The sequence below is a fragment of the Ammospiza nelsoni genome, chromosome 1 (assembly GCF_027579445.1).
Source record: "Ammospiza nelsoni isolate bAmmNel1 chromosome 1, bAmmNel1.pri, whole genome shotgun sequence".
Classification (NCBI taxonomy): Eukaryota; Metazoa; Chordata; class Aves; order Passeriformes; family Passerellidae; genus Ammospiza; species Ammospiza nelsoni.
The window spans coordinates 101,844,224-101,862,354 of record NC_080633.1 but is presented as its reverse complement, the minus strand read 5'-3'; the positions used below and the strand labels follow the sequence as shown (position 1 = coordinate 101,862,354).

General features: G+C 38.0%; 1 protein-coding gene across 1 annotated transcript in view; it reads right to left on the bottom strand.

Moving 5' to 3' along the window:
• The window catches only part of PIEZO2 (piezo type mechanosensitive ion channel component 2), a 285,705-nt gene that overhangs the window by 90,524 nt on the left and 177,050 nt on the right, over positions 1 to 18,131 (bottom strand). Inside the window, exons 8-10 of the mRNA XM_059480444.1 lie at positions 7,327 to 7,495; positions 2,009 to 2,140; positions 887 to 925 (exon numbers count right to left, since the gene is read on the bottom strand). Of these exons, the coding sequence (XP_059336427.1) occupies positions 887 to 925; positions 2,009 to 2,140; positions 7,327 to 7,495 (340 nt within the window). The remainder of the gene's footprint in view (positions 1 to 886; positions 926 to 2,008; positions 2,141 to 7,326; positions 7,496 to 18,131) is intronic.

Genomic DNA, 18,131 nt, shown 5'->3' with positions numbered 1-18,131 from the left:
GCTAACTCAACACCCTTTCATTGTTTTACTTTTGTGACTTCAATTTCAGCCCTTGTGCTTGTTTGACTAAGGGCTCCAGCAATCACAACCATCAATATCTTTCCTATTGGCAGAAATTCACATGCTGTGGGTTAGTGATGGCAATATGTGCTCAAGACTGACTTCTGCTCAGGCTGTGAAACAGGAGCATATCTTCCTTGTCCAAACTATTCACAGGCATGTGCAACAGCCTGTGAACTGTTTCAGAATAGTATCTGGGTTATGTTCAGTCATATCCAGCTGCACCAAGTACAGGCTGTGGAGCACGTTTAGATTAGGCTACGGATGCTCCTAAAATTCATCTCCATCTCCATTCTCCTGTGTGTGCTAAACAGAGGGGACTTTTCTGCTTTCAGAGTCTGCTAAGGTCTGTAGCAGTCAAGATAAATGGATCATTTGCTGTCTGCTCAAATAAAGACTTGGATTTTCTGTAATCTGCAAATTGAACACATATGTGCTGTCGGTCATGCTTTAAGGGCCTCAGCATTCCAACATGAATGAAATAAAAAATATAGCAAAGAAACTAAATCAAATTTAAAGGTGGCTTGCATTAGAAAGCATTTCATATCTTATTCAAACCCAATGAAATAGCAAAGATCGTTTGCCAGTTGGTACTACTACAAGCAGTTTATTTCAAGTGATCAATCAACAGTTTCTAAGGGAAATTATTAAGGAAGCAGAAGACAATTACATTTAGGATAATCAAGATTATAGGGTAAATGGCAGGCTAACCATAAATCTAGAAGTTTTAGAAATGTCATCTAAGGTTTTATCTGTATGTATCATTGTTTGTATTTAAACACATTGAGAAGAATTGCGAAATTACAAAGACTAGTAGTATACTAACATCCGATGGCTTGTATTCATCTTGGGTCATTGACAGAAGCTGCAAAAAGCAATGCAAGAACAAATTATTACAGAAGCACAGCTCAAGCATTAGTAAGTATGACTTCTTGAATACATGCATGTATATGTGCTGACTTTTGCAGATTTGCACCAAGAAATTCAGAAAGAATTCTTAAAAAGTCAGCAGAATTGTACAATACCATAAAATTGTATTCAGTGTGCCATAGCATTGACATAATTTTACTGTATGCTCCTGTAAATTTTAAACCAGAACTGAGAATGTTGTATTGAAATTTTGGATACTAAGTCAAAGAATTAATCAGTATTGCATTATACTGATTAACTGCTTTCTAATGTCTTTCTAATGATCCAGTGCTTAAAAACTAAGTTTTTAAACAATCATTAGAATTACTACAATTATAAAAATAGTTCCAATAAAATGGTGATACAAATATAAAATACATTCCTTTATCCATTTGCCAGCTCCTTTCCCATTACAATTATTATAGTGGATTTCTTGGGGCTTGAATATATGTGGATTGAGTATATATGAATACACATATGTCCCAAATTTGACAATAACTCAACAAATGAAATTTTGCTGTGCAGCTGGTGCAGACAGGTGGTAGAAAGCTGGATCCTTCCAGGATATTTAACATAGCTGCCTAAACTGCCTTGCTTTGTATCTTCAAGAAGGACACCAGTGTGCTTAGGAGAAGATAAGCTGGCAGTCCCCACTCACCAGTGACAGTGCTAATTAGTAGCTACAAGGCAGATCAGATCTTTACACCAGGTTTAACTCCCTAACAGACTTTCTAGCTGGTTTGCTCAAAGATAATGGCCCCAAGTCAAAAGCCCAGTCCTACACTTCTTAAATGTGTAAACCAAAAACATAGACCATGCTTTTCATTTACATCCTTACACTAGCTCTTGGTTTTGTTTCATTCATTTTTACAAAATACATTCCTATCCTACTCTGCCATGCAGCCTTGATTTTTATATTAATCAGATATTTTATCTGATTTATATAATCACACATGGAGATCTTGAAATCTACGTAACACCGCTTCCCTTAATTCAAAGTAATTGTGTAATGCAGAGACCCTTCCCCCTCCAGTCTTACTTTTCTCTCATCAGTTGTGTAGTGGCTTGCATACCACAGACTGCGTCTCCTCTCTGCTGTCATTGGAATGGGGCTGCAGGGAATTTCTTTGTCATCCTCCCTGCTGACAGATTTCTCTTCATCAGGTGTCTGCTAAATGACAACAAATGACAGCACTAGCTTTAGCTCTGTAAATACAATCTTAGCAGAGGAACTGAAATTTCCCCCCCACTGGTGTTCCCTCTCCAAAGCATGTCTGAAGCACCTTTTAAAGGCTAATTAACAAATTTTTAGCCATATTAACCATAATTAGCCACCATTAGTGGCTAACAGACTTGGTTTATGGTTGATGACTCTGAGATGACATTTTCAGAAATATTGACAGCTTTTCTATAATTGCTGGTTACATGACACCAGAATTACACAGACCTCCAGGTACTACCTTAGTTTACCATATAATCATACCATGAGCATATAGAAATACATAAAATATAAAACCCACAAGGTGCAATGTCTAATTTTCAAGGCAGTGTATGCTATTTCAGAATCTTTGACCACTGTTCCATAATAACTTTGCTGACAAGCCAATAAGATAAGGACTTGACAAATGGAGCACAAGATGGGTGGAGAATTAGCTAAAATGCCTTTCTTCAAGTAGGGTAAAGGCTCAAATACAAAAAGGCAGATTGCTATGAGTGGAGCTTCTCAGAGACTGGCACTAGGTCTAATCCTATTCAAAACTACCTAGATGGAATTGCACTCACACAAAATTTGTGAATGATAAAATCTGTGAACTGGGAGGAAGATAAGAAAAAATAAAATTTGTGAACGGGCCAGAAGAAAGACTCACCACCCAGAGATGGGACACCAAAAACTACATGAGTTTTAACAAAGATAAAGTCCTGCAGCTGGAATAAACACACATAACAGTAAAGGCTGTGGACAGACTGTGTGGGAAGCAGCTCTGTGGAACAGGCTCTGGTGCACAGCAAGCTGAAAAAGAGCCAGCAGTGGACTGCACTCCAGCAGCAAGGAAGGCAGACACGTCCTGGACTGCATCAGCCAGAGCGCTGCCAGCAGATCAAGGGATCTGATTATTCCACTGTGCCTGGCAAGTGTCAGGCCCTACCTGCCATGCAATTCTGGCATCCCCAGTTCAAGAGAAAATCTGGACAAGATCCCACAGAGAATTGTCAAGATGATTAGAGGCTTGGAGAAGCTGAAGGATGCAGGAATCAGGGGGATTTTTTTCCAATTTATGGCAATAAAATTACAGTTTTAGAGAAGACAAGGGTAGTATTCTCACAGGGAGGCATAGTTATAGGAGAGGAGACTAAGGACATAATTTGCTTCAGGGAAACACCTTCTGAGTATTAAAAAAAAGTTTAAAATAATATATATATATGTATATATATATATATTAAATTATTTTCCCCCTTCACCATGAGAACAATGAACCATGCAAAGATTTGGCCCTGGAAAATCTTATCTGATTTTCTCTCAGAAGTTGCTTCACATGACCTTCCCAAGTTCCTTCCAACCGGGACTGTCCTATGACTCTGTGATTGTCTCTAATCCACGTGGTTCATTTCTCCATCTGAGATGGCAAATGTTGTCACTAAGCTGAGGAGGAGTGCAAACCTCAATAGGTTACAACTTCTCTTTGAGCCCTACCAGAGCCCTTCCTGCACTGTTCCTCCTGAGCAGCAGCCTGCTGGTGGCCACTGTTCTCATTGCTTAAGCAAAATCCTCTGATGTAATACAAGAATAAATCAGGGTGCTGGGCAGAGGTCTGCAAAGCTACCCGTGAGAACAAGACATCCAAACATCCCAGCTCATTTTGAAACTCTCCTCATTCCAATCCTAGCAGCAAGGTCCTATTTTTTACTTGACTTAGATAAGCAATGATTATTAATTTAGTTTCACTTCTCAGAGGAAATGGTAGCACATTTCACATATGATTGTATATTTATATTTGATAGTAAAAGGGCATTCCTAGCAAAACTGTAAGATGAAATAAACTGATTCTGTGCTTAAAATACTTGCCACTGCCATTTGACACTTTAATATAAATATGAACCATAAAGAACTGCTTATCAAAGGCATTTAGTTTGGCACCAGGGTGACAAAAACAATACAAAAGACCTAAGACACATACAATCATTTTAGTTAAGATATTTTTAGCCTTAGACACAACAGGGAAGGGTGGGAAATCTTGTTTTTTCTTTCTCAGAAGAGGAAGAAAAGTCAGAAAAGACAATACTAGTCAAAGAAGCACAGCTTGTGAGAGTCCTTTGACTTGCCTAATTTTTTCAGTTCTTTCTCAGCAATTCTTAAATACCTTTTAATTAAAACAGTTATAATTTTTTTTTAAGAGGACTCTACATTCAATTGCTGTAGCTCTGCTGGCTCCTGTGCTATTACTTACCACTCACAGCACAGAATGAATGGGCTCTATTCATCTATTCAGCACCAGCAGTTGCAACTGTGAGCTGAAATCTCCAGAGACAGATTGCTTTTTCTTATTTGCAGAGGTAGAATTTCACAAGACTCAATGTTAGAACAATTCAGGATCCAAACCAGAAAGCATAAGAAAAGCAAATCTTCCACTGACTGCCGCAGCCACTTTGCATGAGTAAGATCCATTCAGAATCCCATATGGAGAGCATACACTGAAATTTCATGCATGCCATACTTTGGCACTGTGGTGCACACACAAAAAACTGAACCCTGAAACTGGAGATTTGAAGTGGGGGTGTGTTTCTGTAAAATTATTCATCACCTGCAGCATTTAGAGACACTCTCAAGAGTATCTGTCTCAAAGACAATTTTTGCTGCCATCCAGGTGGAATTTTATCCACAAGAGGACCCCAAGATGTAATTCACACAAGGAAGAAAAAAACCCATCAGGTCTACATGTTTTACTCTGCTTTTTAGCATCAGCTACATCAGTATTATATTTAGCTTATGCAATCTTTTTAGACTGAAAAAGTATTTCTTTCTTGTTTTGTTCAAAACAGTTTTTGTCCAAGAACTTTTGAACAAAATTCCTAAGGTGAGCCACTTCTTACTGTACAGGACAGCAGCATATAGAGAACAACTTCTTTACACCAAACACCTCATAGCATTTTGTCTTTGCCATTTATTAAACACCAGGTAGGTTAGTAGTGAGATCCTAAATACAGAGTAACTTCAAAATCACCGGGGACTGAAAAAGCAGGTTACTTAGCTCCATAATGAATCAAATGCACCACAATTACACAAGTTTAAAAACATTTCAATGATACCTAGAATTATTCTGGATTTTAAAAACTGAGAATGCAGTCTACAGAGAAGAGCTAGTAAAAGAAATTTTAAATCCTAATCTATGACACCACTAAACAAAACCAAAATAAATGCATGTAGAAAAAAAAAAAAAAAAAACCCAAAACCATAAGGAGGATATGTGCAAAATACAGAAAATACAGTAAATTTTGCAAATCTCAGCATCTCTTTCTAATGACAAACACTTGCATCACTAACATCCTGTGCATCAAAAATAAGCATTAATGCATGGATACTCCTTTTTTTACAGTGTTCTTTTTTCAAACTATCTTTTATCTTTGCAGGGAAGCATCATTTCCCTGGCATGTGAAGTTCCCTTGGGAGTGCCAAGACTTGGTATTGCCTTTCATGTAGCCATGAACTTGACATCAATGTTTCTTATATTAATGTCTTTTAATACTTACTCTAGCTCAACTGCCTGGAAAGCATCTCTAATTTCACTTGCTGGCAGTTCTCAGAGACTGGTTTTAGTGTTTTATGGGAATATCTATCTCAGACACCACAAGCACTCTAAAAAAAAGAACTGCAGGCAAGACCACTATAGTTCCTCTCAAGTCCCTGTAGGAAATTGCAGCATTCTCTCTCTCCTCGACAGAAAGACCCACTTCTCTCCACTAAAAAAGCACAGCAACTAACTTAGGTCCAACACCAAACCTTTAGATGGTGGCTGTTGGATGAAAACAACCCAGGTACTGGTAATCAATTCCCAGACTTGCTGAGATCACACAGCTCACACTAACTGCATTTCACATGTGGCTACTCCTCTGTGGGCAGTTTTCATGGTTTTACTAAGCAGTTTGTGAGATGTGAAGCTCTAGTTACAGCCCCAGTGCTAAAATCATATTATTATCTGGAAATCTAATGTTTCATTTAAAAAGAGAAAAGAAAAATCTAATTTCCAGAAGCTGCAGCTGCAGAAAAAATAAAAGGAAAAAGACCCTAAAAACACCCAATGCCAGAGGGTACTGGATCACAATGATATGACTTTAGAAAAGAGAGTATTAAGATTTTTGGGAACTTAAGATACAATTTTTTAATAGCTCAAGGTGATGGCTCAGGCATCGGTCACCTTTTGAAGCCAAATTACATATTTGGGGATATGTAACCCCCAAATACCAGACATCTCAATTCAGAAGTGATGTATTTTGATTGCCTTTTTAAATGTTAAATGGTTACATTATCCATTATATAAAGAAATACCCTTAAAATAAGAAAACCTTCAACATTTTTATTTGCCTCTACAAACTCCACTAATTCACAGCAGAGTCATGAGTATTTTCATTGTGGTTTACAGCACTACTAAACCTCAACTTGAAAACTCCCATCAGGCCTCTGAGGATCAGGAAATTAATATAAGTAATGCCTAGGATCATCCTTTTTATACTTTCAGTTTCTAAGCTTTTAAGATACCTCTGGGTTCCCATATACCCATTTTCCTCTGAAATTGGAAGAAGTAAAGGTTTACTTTTTTTTTTCTCCTTGTTCTCTTGCTCTTAAATGAAAGCTGGGATTTTTGCTCATGCACACAGGAGGAAAGGTTTTAAGAAAATTTTTCTATATCTTTGATAAAATTACAAATATATGCTTTGTCTTACTGCATCCTGTGCCAAAAATCCTAGCTCTGCTCTGGTTGACAAGCCTTAGGTGCTGGCATTTCACTTGATAGCACCTAAACTTGAATCACAGACTCAGAATCATTTAGGTTGGAAAAGACCTTTCAGATCATTGAGTGAATCAAGTCCAGCCATTACAGCATATCAATACCTGCTTTCCAAATCAAAGCATTAATGCTCTGCCATTGCATTCCTTGCATAATTGTCCCAATGATTTTAAGAATAATAGCCATGTTAGATCAGACTCTTGGACAAACTGAATGAAAACTCCAAATTCAAAGTACCACCTTGCACTTGCTGTCTATTTCCCGTAATTTTCCTAAAGTTTTGCACCTCTGTTAGTGAGCATTTTCCCTGGGCAGTCTCCCAGCCATCAGTCATGGGAAGAGAGGAGGAAGTTACCCTTTCAATGGGCTCCTGCAGCCAGAGACGGATGAGAGTCGCGAGGGTGTAGTACATCACCAGCAGTAAGATTGGGTTGGCGTGGTGATACCAATGTAACTCCTGGTTTTTGATGATCATCCAAGTGCTTGAGCAGTTTGTCTGAGTAAGAGAAGTGACACCAAACAACCTGTGAATATAAAAAAACCAAAGCAGCCACATTAGATAATAAACACCAAATCTTAAAAATGTTTAAAAATATTTCAGAGGGCAACTTTAGCTTATGTTTAGTACCAATTGCTCTGTTCAAAAATAGCACCTGCCATCACATCTAAAATGTAGTGAGTATTTTCATTCCACATATTTAGTCAAAAGAAGTGGGTTTTTACAATTGCTTTTCAACATGAAAAGTGGGAGTATAATAACATTACATCTACTATGTCCTATGAAAAAACTTGCAATGATCTGCTCCCCGTAGATCCAGAGCTACAGAAAGTGGGAAGAGAAAATCTGGCTGTAAGTCCATTTGGCAAATCACAGCAACATGACATTTCAGAGAGATTTAGTAAACTGACGTGTAACACCATTTCAGTCATCCTGCCAGGATACAGCTGTAAAGTATATCTTCTTGGCACACTGAACAGTTTACGGGTCTTTTATTTTAAAAACCTAATACTATTAATAAATTGTTATCTAGTAATGCAAATGTTTAGAAACATACAGGGCTCTACTGAACTCATAGTTTTTGTGAACAAAAAATGAAAATATTCAGAAAAGGTATTGTTTCAGATAATCAAATAACTGAGGAAAGAAAAAGAAGAAAAATTAATTAGAAGTATTATCAATGACATGAGATATTTGATGTTTCTGGAAAAACTGGGATTTCGCAATAATGCAAAAAAACCCACTTAGTATTAAAAAAAATTCCCAACATTTTCAGTTTAAAACAAGATGTTAGATGCCTAGTAGATGTGTTAAATACTGAAAAATAAACCTAATAGGAAACAATAATTAACCTGTTTTATTATAAAATAGCTTATAGAGTTCAAAAGTTAGGGCATGAGCTACCAGTAGCATGCATCAGTATTCATTACAAATATTTGGTCTATTGACAAAAGCTTTTTCCACCATAATGTCTGTGAGAGTTTTCATGTTTTACCAAAACAAGGTGTAAGAGACAATTAAGAAGATCTTCTTATTGGTAGAATGATAAATCCCAACCAAACTATTGTTCCTTTGAAAGGGTAAACCAAACACATTAAATAAAAAAACAAACCCAAAACATGAAAGAATTTCTGCAGGGGGATTTAATTTTCAAGAGTATCTAAAAACTTAGTTCCTCCTTAACCTAGTAAGATCCAACATGAAAAGCTGAATGAATACAAAGAGTAAGCGCAATATGCAACAGAGGTGTGCTGCCTGAAATTTGCCTTCGGATGCCGCAAAGCACAAATATTATATTTGTTCTTAACAGGATTTGCTGCATGGGCACAATAGCATTAACTCACAGAAGGAGAACTCCATAGCATCTTATTAACCAATCTATCAGTGCTCACTTCTCATTCTGATTGTCAACAGAGGCCAAAGATATAAACTTTAGGACCTTTCAGAGCTGTTGAGTAGATACAAAGTTGGGAAAAAAACATTAAAAAAGTCCTGCGTACAAAGTAAATTGCTGTAATTTAAAGGAGCTGAATGAGCTGTGTTTGGAGCTGACTCAGACTCAAACTTCCATAGCATCCAAGAACATTTGGAGTTGATGTTACAGCTTGGCTCCATCTGGGTGAAATGCATGCTGGAATGTATTCTGTTCATATTTCTATCAGCAAATAGGAACATCTTGTTTGTCTGCTTTCCTCTCTCCTATTGACTTGTCATTTTTGCTCATCAATGATCAGGGTTGTTGAGCTCCTATTAGTTGCTGAGCTTCTGTTAGTTTCATCTTTTACCTCTGTTTCACAACACAGTTCTCCATCCTTGGTTTGTTTCAAGCTTTTCTAGGCAAGCACAGTATGATTCACCCTATTTCTCATAAGCATCAGAATCAGAGTGAAATCCAATTCCTACTGAAATGCAAAGTCTTTCCATTGACAGTTAGTGATGAGTATTTCTTACAGAAATGAGGGAAAGTTCCTGATGGCTTTCAGAACCTTCTGCCAAGCAGACATGACCTTCATATCACATATTCCATTCCTGTAGTATGTTTTATAATATACTATAGCTAGAAAGCCAGATCAACTAATGTTTCACTTTATCTCCACTGAAAAGAAAACATTCCACATAATCCTAATGGCTAGGAAATTTTATTATGCTTCAGTTATATTCTCATTCTCTTAGCTTCATTTGTTGGCTCCAAATTATTTGTACATTATAATACTGGACTTAATTCTGCTCCCTTCTGGTCCTGCATTCAGCAAATATTAATAAGTTACCGCACATCTTTTCCCTCTAAGTTGCCACATGGCCAGAAATGTAGTTTAATGTCTTTAACTTCAATTTATTCAATGTATTTTGCTTTGTCTCATAAAGCATGGATGTAGAGGAACTGCTCCTCATTTCTGATTTCTCCTTGGGCTTTGAGACCTGTTAGTCACAATGTACTCAACACAACTTTCTCTGTTTATCGCATTCAAAATTCTCTGTTGTCTTGGGAATGCTCATTCTGTCTGTTCTGGCCTCCAATAATGCCACAAGTTGCCACTCACTCAACATTTATACTTCATCATTTTCCTCAATGATGAACATTTCCAAAAATGTCTGCTGGTGCAGAACATTTTTCAGAGGAATGGAACCATCTTCCCTTAAACAAAGCTTCTAATTATTCAGGGATGGCTGCCATAAAATGTATAAGCAATACAAATTAGGTCATTATTGAGTTCTGCATACTCCATTCTGCAAAGATTTTTTTTACATTCGGTATTGATCCCAATCAGCTGTGCTTGAGTCCAACTCTGATCTTGCTGTGACTTCATCTTACCCAACATACATGTCTGCCATCAGTAAGCTCAGAATGAGCCCTAAGTGGGAGAAACCCACTACCAAACAAGTCAAATACTTGTGTGCCTGGATACAGAATATAAACAAAACAAATAATGAGACTTATTTATTAATGGATAGAATTTGCGTTTCCAAAAGACTGCATGCAATGTCACATAAAATGGAGGTGCAAGATGTGAATAGATTAGTATTTCTACTCTTGCAAGGAACTAAAGCTGGGTTTTTCAAAGTCCTCACAGGTATTCTGAAAAATACATAGCAGAAATAATAATTGAATAATAATAATTTGGAAAAAGTTATAGAAATTATAAAAGGCCAAGAGGAACTTAAACGTCTGACTGAGAAATGCTCTAACAGTGAAAAAGTGTTCTTAAAAGAAAGGTGACATCTTTTTGTCCAGTTAATATTCTTTAAGCTTGTTTTCTTGGAAAAGATTTGTATTGAATCCGTAAATCATCCTTCTAGCAGATGCACCTTCATCTTTCATGATTTCCCAACAAAGCTGTAAACTGTGACCATACAAAATTCCCACTTTCTATATTAGTCTAACATTAAAATTCAGAAGACAAATTTCAATTTCACTTGAAAACAGAAAAACAAATTCCTGTTGCATCTACAGTAATTTCCCCTAAGGAACCATCAGAGTTACTAAAAATCTATATTGCTAAAACTTCTATTGCCTGGAATTACTTAATTATTTCATTAATGTATTATAAGAAATGGTATAATTACTCATGGTACTACATATGAAGAAAAAATACCTATGTAAACAAAAATATGCTTCATATACAGAATTACCAAAGCAGTCATTACATATCTGTTAGATCTGTGAATTTTACATTCACTAAAATTATTTGGAATTTTTTCTTTTTTAAAAAACATATTTATAAGTTCAGATCCTGCATGTGCTCATGTTTTAAGAGTTGACTTCAGGCAAGTATTTGCCTTGTAACTTTCAAGGCCAGGAAAGGAAGTAATAATTCTGACTTCCTGCACAATATAGGGCACTCAATAATTCCTCCATTGAACAACGATCTTGTGGTGGAATAGGAGTTTATAGTCCAGAATGGCATCCAATCTTGACCTCAATTGATAGAAAATCTTCTACTGTCTCTTATTCTTTTTCATGAGTTTTAGCTTCTGTAATAGTTTTGTCTAGATGAGATTTCCAGTTCAGCTGCTGAATCTTCCTACAACTCTGTGTACTCATGCACACAGTACTTTTCACAACACAACAGAGGAGGGGGCAATTTTTCCATATAATTTATGAGTTTGCATGAAGATTACAGCTTGAAGAAAATGTCTGCATCAAACCCCTCTAGGAGCTGCATTTTCTGATTTAGCATTTAATATTATAAGATGCTTTTTTATATTTTTTTCTTCTTTTAGGCCAGTACCTATTGCACGGTTATTCCCAGCAATGGCATCAGAACATTTTAATGTGCTGTGCTGGATTTTCACGATCCATCCTTGTAGAACTTCTGAATTTGTGTTGGATTTTAGGAACTGTCTGAATCTTTATTTCATCTGGATATCTTCTATTGCATATTTATTTCAATCTCCTCACATGAAAGGAAATGAGAGTGGTGTCTGCAAGTCTAGGGTAGGAGAATGAAATATTGAGACTGACATTTGAATAACTGAGCCCTAAAACTGAGATGATAAAAATGACCAAATGAGAGAAGAAAAGAAGAGTAGAGTAAGTAAACAAGAGGAGAATAAGGGAGGAAATAGAGCAACAAATTCCATAAAAATAGGCAAAAAATAGTATATTTGGAGAAAGTGGTGGTGGTTGTGGTAGAAATATTATTTTTCTGGGGCAAAAAGGACTGAAAGACAGGGAGAAAAGTCAAAATTTCATATTTCACAGTACAAGCGCTGAAAACTATCTCATGAAGAATATTTTAAATACTGAAACGGCTGTGTCCCAAACTCTAAACACTGCTTGAAGAGTGAACCTTTTATCAAACGTTGACTTAAAAGAGTTGCATACTGTTGTCAGGCTTGAAAGTGTTCTGTAGGTAGGAGAGAGAATGCAATGGAATGAAATGGAAAATAAATTAGCATAGATAAAACATAATTCCTACACAATCCTCCTAAAAGTCAGGAGTTCCCTTTTCATACACAAGCCATCCTGTTGAGTTTTCCATACTTGGATGACGAGCTACACAGAAGTTAAGATCCATACCTCATATCCATAATGCCTCTTCCAAGAGAATGCTACAAGCTACTCCACTCCTCCTCTTTGGGCTATGTGCCCAAAGCAACACATGCTGTTGGAAAACACTCAGCCAGGTCTGTGGTACCTTCAGACCCATCCTGGCCTTCCAGAAAGTCATTACTCCCCAGGCTATTGGCTGGGAGTTCAGACCATACTGGGGCTACTGCTCCAGGGTACACTGAACTGACACCACATTTTTACAGAAATAGCAGAACATTGGGAGGAAAGAGGTGGAAAAGTTGGCTGAAATGCAGAAGGCATCCCAAAGAATTAGGGTTAAAGAGAGCAGAAGGCATTTGGTGGTTTCACATGGATTTTTAAAGGAAAAAAAAAAAAGAATGAATGGAAAAACTGGCATTTGTCTTTCCAAATCATGTTATAAAATTCCACAGAGAAGGAGTCGATCCTTCACACCTCCCCTTCAGCTCAGCAGGACAACTGTGCAGGGAGATACAAACCTCAGTACACAGCTGGACTAAAGTCATTAAATGTGTTCATATTGGAGTGATACGAGCTTTAAAGAGCTTTGCAAGTATTTTTAGCTCTAAAAAGCCCTAGACTCTGCTTTGGTTCAGACTTGGATAATTCCGAACTGGCTAGATGGAACTGTGCCATATTAATGACCATACAAAAAGTTGACTTTTTGGGCTGAGGAGCATTACGATAAATTTCAGCTTAACAGTTCAAAACTTTTTTTGAAATATCTGTAAATGTACACTAAGACTGGAATTGCTTTTATTCAGCATGTTGCTATCCCAACGCTGTAATACAGGCATACACAATACAGGCATACTTACCTACTTGGTAGGTAAGTAGATCATTCTAACTTTTGTTTTAATGTCATCAAATTTCTATAGCTCTTTAGCAGATGTCTTATGTCCTTTTTTTTTCCTACCAAGTTTTGGTTTTTGGTTTCCATAGCTTCTATTGGATCAAAGCTTTTCTGGCAATGACAAAACCAGCCCTTGTATATCTCCCACCCTCTTCTGAACATCAGTGACTTTTCTTTTAAAGGAAAATTAATTTCAAATGCACATCTACTGCATGAGAAATATCATGAAAAAGTGAGTAGTTTAAAACTTGTGTGCTAATATTATCCATATAATGAGGACAGAGAGAAATTATGAGCCATTAATCAGGGAGCTGTAGAGAAAAGATGTCTTTAAGGATGGTGAGTTACATAAAAGCTTGCAAAACCTGTAAATACAACACAAATCTTAATTCAAGGAGAAAAAAAGGACCATATGAGCAGTTGCAATAGAATCACTTTGCTTTCAAGCTCATTAACAACTTTAAACTAAGATGATAAATAGTATCTACTCTATAAACTGTTTTTTGTTTTGAAGTAACCAGATAATCAAATTTTCTCTAAGACTATGTGACTGGAAGCTGTTTAGAAATGGGCATCTGCTGAAAATGACCAAACTTCAGACATTAAAATACTTCACATGTCTGAAATAAAACAGTTTCCCTAAGGGGAATTTAAGTCTGAACATGAAGACTTGTGAGCTCTATATCACATTTCCTCCAATAATTTAGCTTTGTACTGACTCTCTATTACAAAAAGCTTTCATTGCTTTAGAAGCAATAATTAGGTCAATGACCACTGTTATCACCAAAAATAGGTGTGGTCTATTAATCCCTTGTTTACTGAGACAGACAAAAGCCATCTTCAAAAGCCTTAAATGAAGATTTATCCTCTGAATGGGTTTCTTCTCTGCATTCCCAAATCTTTCCATTATCCATGACACAGCTCAACTTTGCTCCGAGTTTCTAGTGATCATCAACATTGACCTTGCTCCTTTCAGCACATCAGTGAGCCAGAAAAGCAGCAAGTTGCTGTAGCCTTTGGGGGCCTCTGCTGGGACTTCCAGAGGCTCTCATCTGATGAAGAAATGTACTGAAGCAGAGATTCCAATATCTTTTCATTCCCATCAGACATTTGAGCATCTGGCACAGGGAGAACTGCCAGATAGGATAGCAAGAAGGTGGTGAAGTGGGAATAAACGTGCAGGAGAAATTGGTTTAGGACTCCTGCCTGATAACTTAGCTAGAGTGACTCCACCAACATGATTATTCCTCACCAGGGCCAGCATTGTCACTGCTTTGATAGCAGCAGCCTGGCTCATGTTGAGGTTAGGCAAATAGAATTTGTTCTCAAATAAAATTAGGCAAATAGTTGGGGTTTTTTCTGTCACTAAAATCAAAATATTTTAAATGCAGCAGGGTTTTGGAATTTTGGGGTTTTTATTCCAAATAATTTCAGCTACGAACCAGAGGCAACTCAGTGTTTGCAGCTGAAGGATGGAGGCTGCAGGAGTGAGGCAGCCTTGCTGGGATGAGGATGAGAGAGAACAATCACCCCAGCAGAGAAGGCTGGTTGGCACCAGTGATTTGCCAGTTACTCATCCTCCTCATGTACATACATATTCCCTGTGACCATAAAGGGGAATGAAAAGGAGCTAATACTAAACAGCACCACCTGAGTATGGACAACACCCAAGCTGCATGGAAAAAATTAAAAATATTTAATGTTCAGTTGGACCTTCTACTCAGAGGTGAAAGTAATGAGAAAACAGGCCCAGGCTTCTAAGGACTCATGTGGAAAGCATGGGAAAGCCAAAGGCATGTTCAGAAACATCCATGGACACAAAGGCTTCCCCCTGTAAGAGGGTGAACTTGGACACTCGAGCACAGAAGAGAAGGCACAGCTCAAAAATGGCATAGCTTAGCAATGACATGGTTAAAACAGGCTTTCTGAGCCAATTAGTGACTGAGGCTATTGGTTTTTCAAAATGAGTTAGATGAGCTGCTGAAAGGAAAGGAACCAACAGCCCCAGGTCAGAAAGTCTCTCACAGGCAGAAGGGGGAGAGTCTGCTCCTAAAACTCAACCAGTAGTGCAGACCACAGACAGCCTTGTTGTCCTAAGCTCAGGTGCTGGGAGAAGAACAGAAGAGCTCAGGTAAAACTTCAGCAGAAGTCACTTAGGAGGAGGAGGAGACAGTGCTCAGGTAACCCCAGTGAGCATCAGCATTCAGCAGGGTGGTGCTGACCAGAGCATGCAAGTGACCTGGTACAACAATTAACCATGCAACTGCCTAAGAGCTTTACTGCTACCCCTTAGAGTGACATGTACAGAAGAACAGAAATTGTTTTAAAGTGTAGCATCATACTATTTTAACTTTGAGGCAACTTGGTCTGTGATCTAGGATTCAGACTGCAGCCAAAGCTTTGCGCTTTATTCCAAGTTCTGGCTATCTTGGGAGGGTTATTTGATTCATCTAACTTCTCTGTTAGGGAATTTTTCCACCTCTGAAAAAGGAGTGATGATACTTTTCAGTCACATTGGGGCAGCCTTCTAGGTTCAGTGATGAATGCAGAGGATAAAGAGATTTTCCACTTACTCAGCTGGCAGTGAAACAGGTTGAAAAAAACCACAAGAGTGATGGATACCTTCATCAAGAGGTTCTGCAGTAGAAAGTATGAGCAAAGAAAATATTCCTTTTTAGCAGCAAGTGCACTAAGGCAGAAATATAAGCTATGATTCCCATTTGGCTTTAAACATAAAAAGAAAGTAAAATAGCAGGATATGGAAAAGAAGATAATGGGATAATGAACAATAATGCCCAGGAAATGTTTGGAATTTACCCAGTTTCAAAATGAAAGTGGTATAACAGCTGATTTTAAATTGGTTATAAATTGAACATGATTGGCTCAGCTTTTATCAGCAAGTTCCAAATTTCAGCTAAATGAGTATAAACAAGAGATTAAGCACATCCACTCCATGAGTGTTTAGAGAAACTGGTGTAGACTGCCCCTGCATGGACAAGGACTAACTCCCCAGTGTGTGCTTGACTGAGGTTACTCAGGACTGCCTTTTTTACCTCCAAGGAATGTGGGATGATTAATTTGTTAATGTTGATACACTGAGCTGAAAACACAGAGTGTTAAATATTCCTCATCACAATTTCTGGTGATGCCAGAGTACAAACATCATTGTTCTTGAGCAGACCTCTAGAAAACAAGTTTGTAAATCCAAGAGAAGTTTGCTAATTACAATCCATGTCTCCTAACACCACAGAATAATAGGAATACAAACCTGGTAGGAGGAGAGGGGTTTTGTCTCTTTTCTGTCCTTGTTTTCAGGCACTTGAACAATGATCATAGAATGCAGATAAGTGTTTTCCAGAAAATACAAAGAGAAAATTAAGGGGTCACTTCTTTGCAGTCACCCTTTTCATGTCCACCCAGGACAGGCTGTGAGGGGCAGGGAGTCTGTTCAAGTGTCATTGTTGAGATTGGCCACTTGCAAACACATGGTGTGTATGGGGGAGTGGAGTGATCGGTCTCTGTCTCACCCCACCCATGAGCAGAGCTTCTGCTAGCAGAGAGGTGTGCTGCCCACAGAAGAGTCAAAGCTGCCTGAGAGTGTGCAAAAGTTGATGGCTACATCATCAGACGAAGTGCACACCCAATTCGGGTGAATCGGAATCAGCAGGCAAGTTTATCACAGAATATCAGCAATTCTAAGATCTTCATCACTTCCCTCTGACCTCAGTAGTTCAATGCATGCAAGGAAGAGGAGCCTCTGTGCAACACACAGCTATCTGGATGCAGGAAACATTGAGGAAGAGGCAGTTCACCAACATTATATCACATGACAGTGGCTGATTTCTATGTTTGCAGCTTACACTCAATTTTCAGATGCAGTGTGGTCATTGTTGGGAGTGTTAAGGCTCCCCACTTTCCACTAATAGAAACCTTCCATGACCAGGCCCAGCCCCACCAGGCTGCCAGGGGTGTCACCAGTGGCAGGCTCACCACTGTAGCAGAACACAACCGGGAAACCAGTCAGTTCCACATGCAGAAAACTATTGTTTTGAAAAGGTCTTAGCACATGTCTCAGTTTACACCTATTTCAAGCCCAGTGGAAGACAGAGATGTGTAAATCACCTGGGGTGCAATATCAGTAACATGAATTAAGTTGTGCCTGCTTATTCCAAGGCTAGATTTGGCACTTGATGCAGCGGGGTGGTGATGGTGAGTGCTGACAGCTATACCATGGGGATGGGAAGGACTGCTCTCCAGGCAAATTGCTACTTACTATTTCCTCTCTTGTCTTTTCCTCATCCAACCTTTCATTATAAAGGGAGCCCAAATAAGTCTACCTCATATTTTCGAAAGAGATGATAATAGCAAGGATGATTATTGTCTTTTGTCAACAGGAGAGCAAACTTGCATTTCTAAGTTGTTAACAGAATCATTCACTTCTTTTCCAAAATATATTTTAACAAATACAAAGAAGCTGAAGTTCTGAGAAAGCTAAAACATTCTAAGTAGAATTAAACCCTAAAATGTGGTACATTATAGAGCTAGTATGAAACTCAGCTGCAAATTTCTGTAAGAATAAGGACAAATACCTAATGTCTCTTCCTCTGAGACAAAATTGTGGCTCTCTAATCAAATCTGGTCATGGTAATCAACATGGTGGCTGGCCTGGTATGTTTTGGAGCATGTTCTGCAACTGCAAAGTGTCCTTTTGCTGATAGAGGATGATGGAAACAGACAAGTGCAGTGCAGTGTTTTTACATGGCAAATATCCAAGGG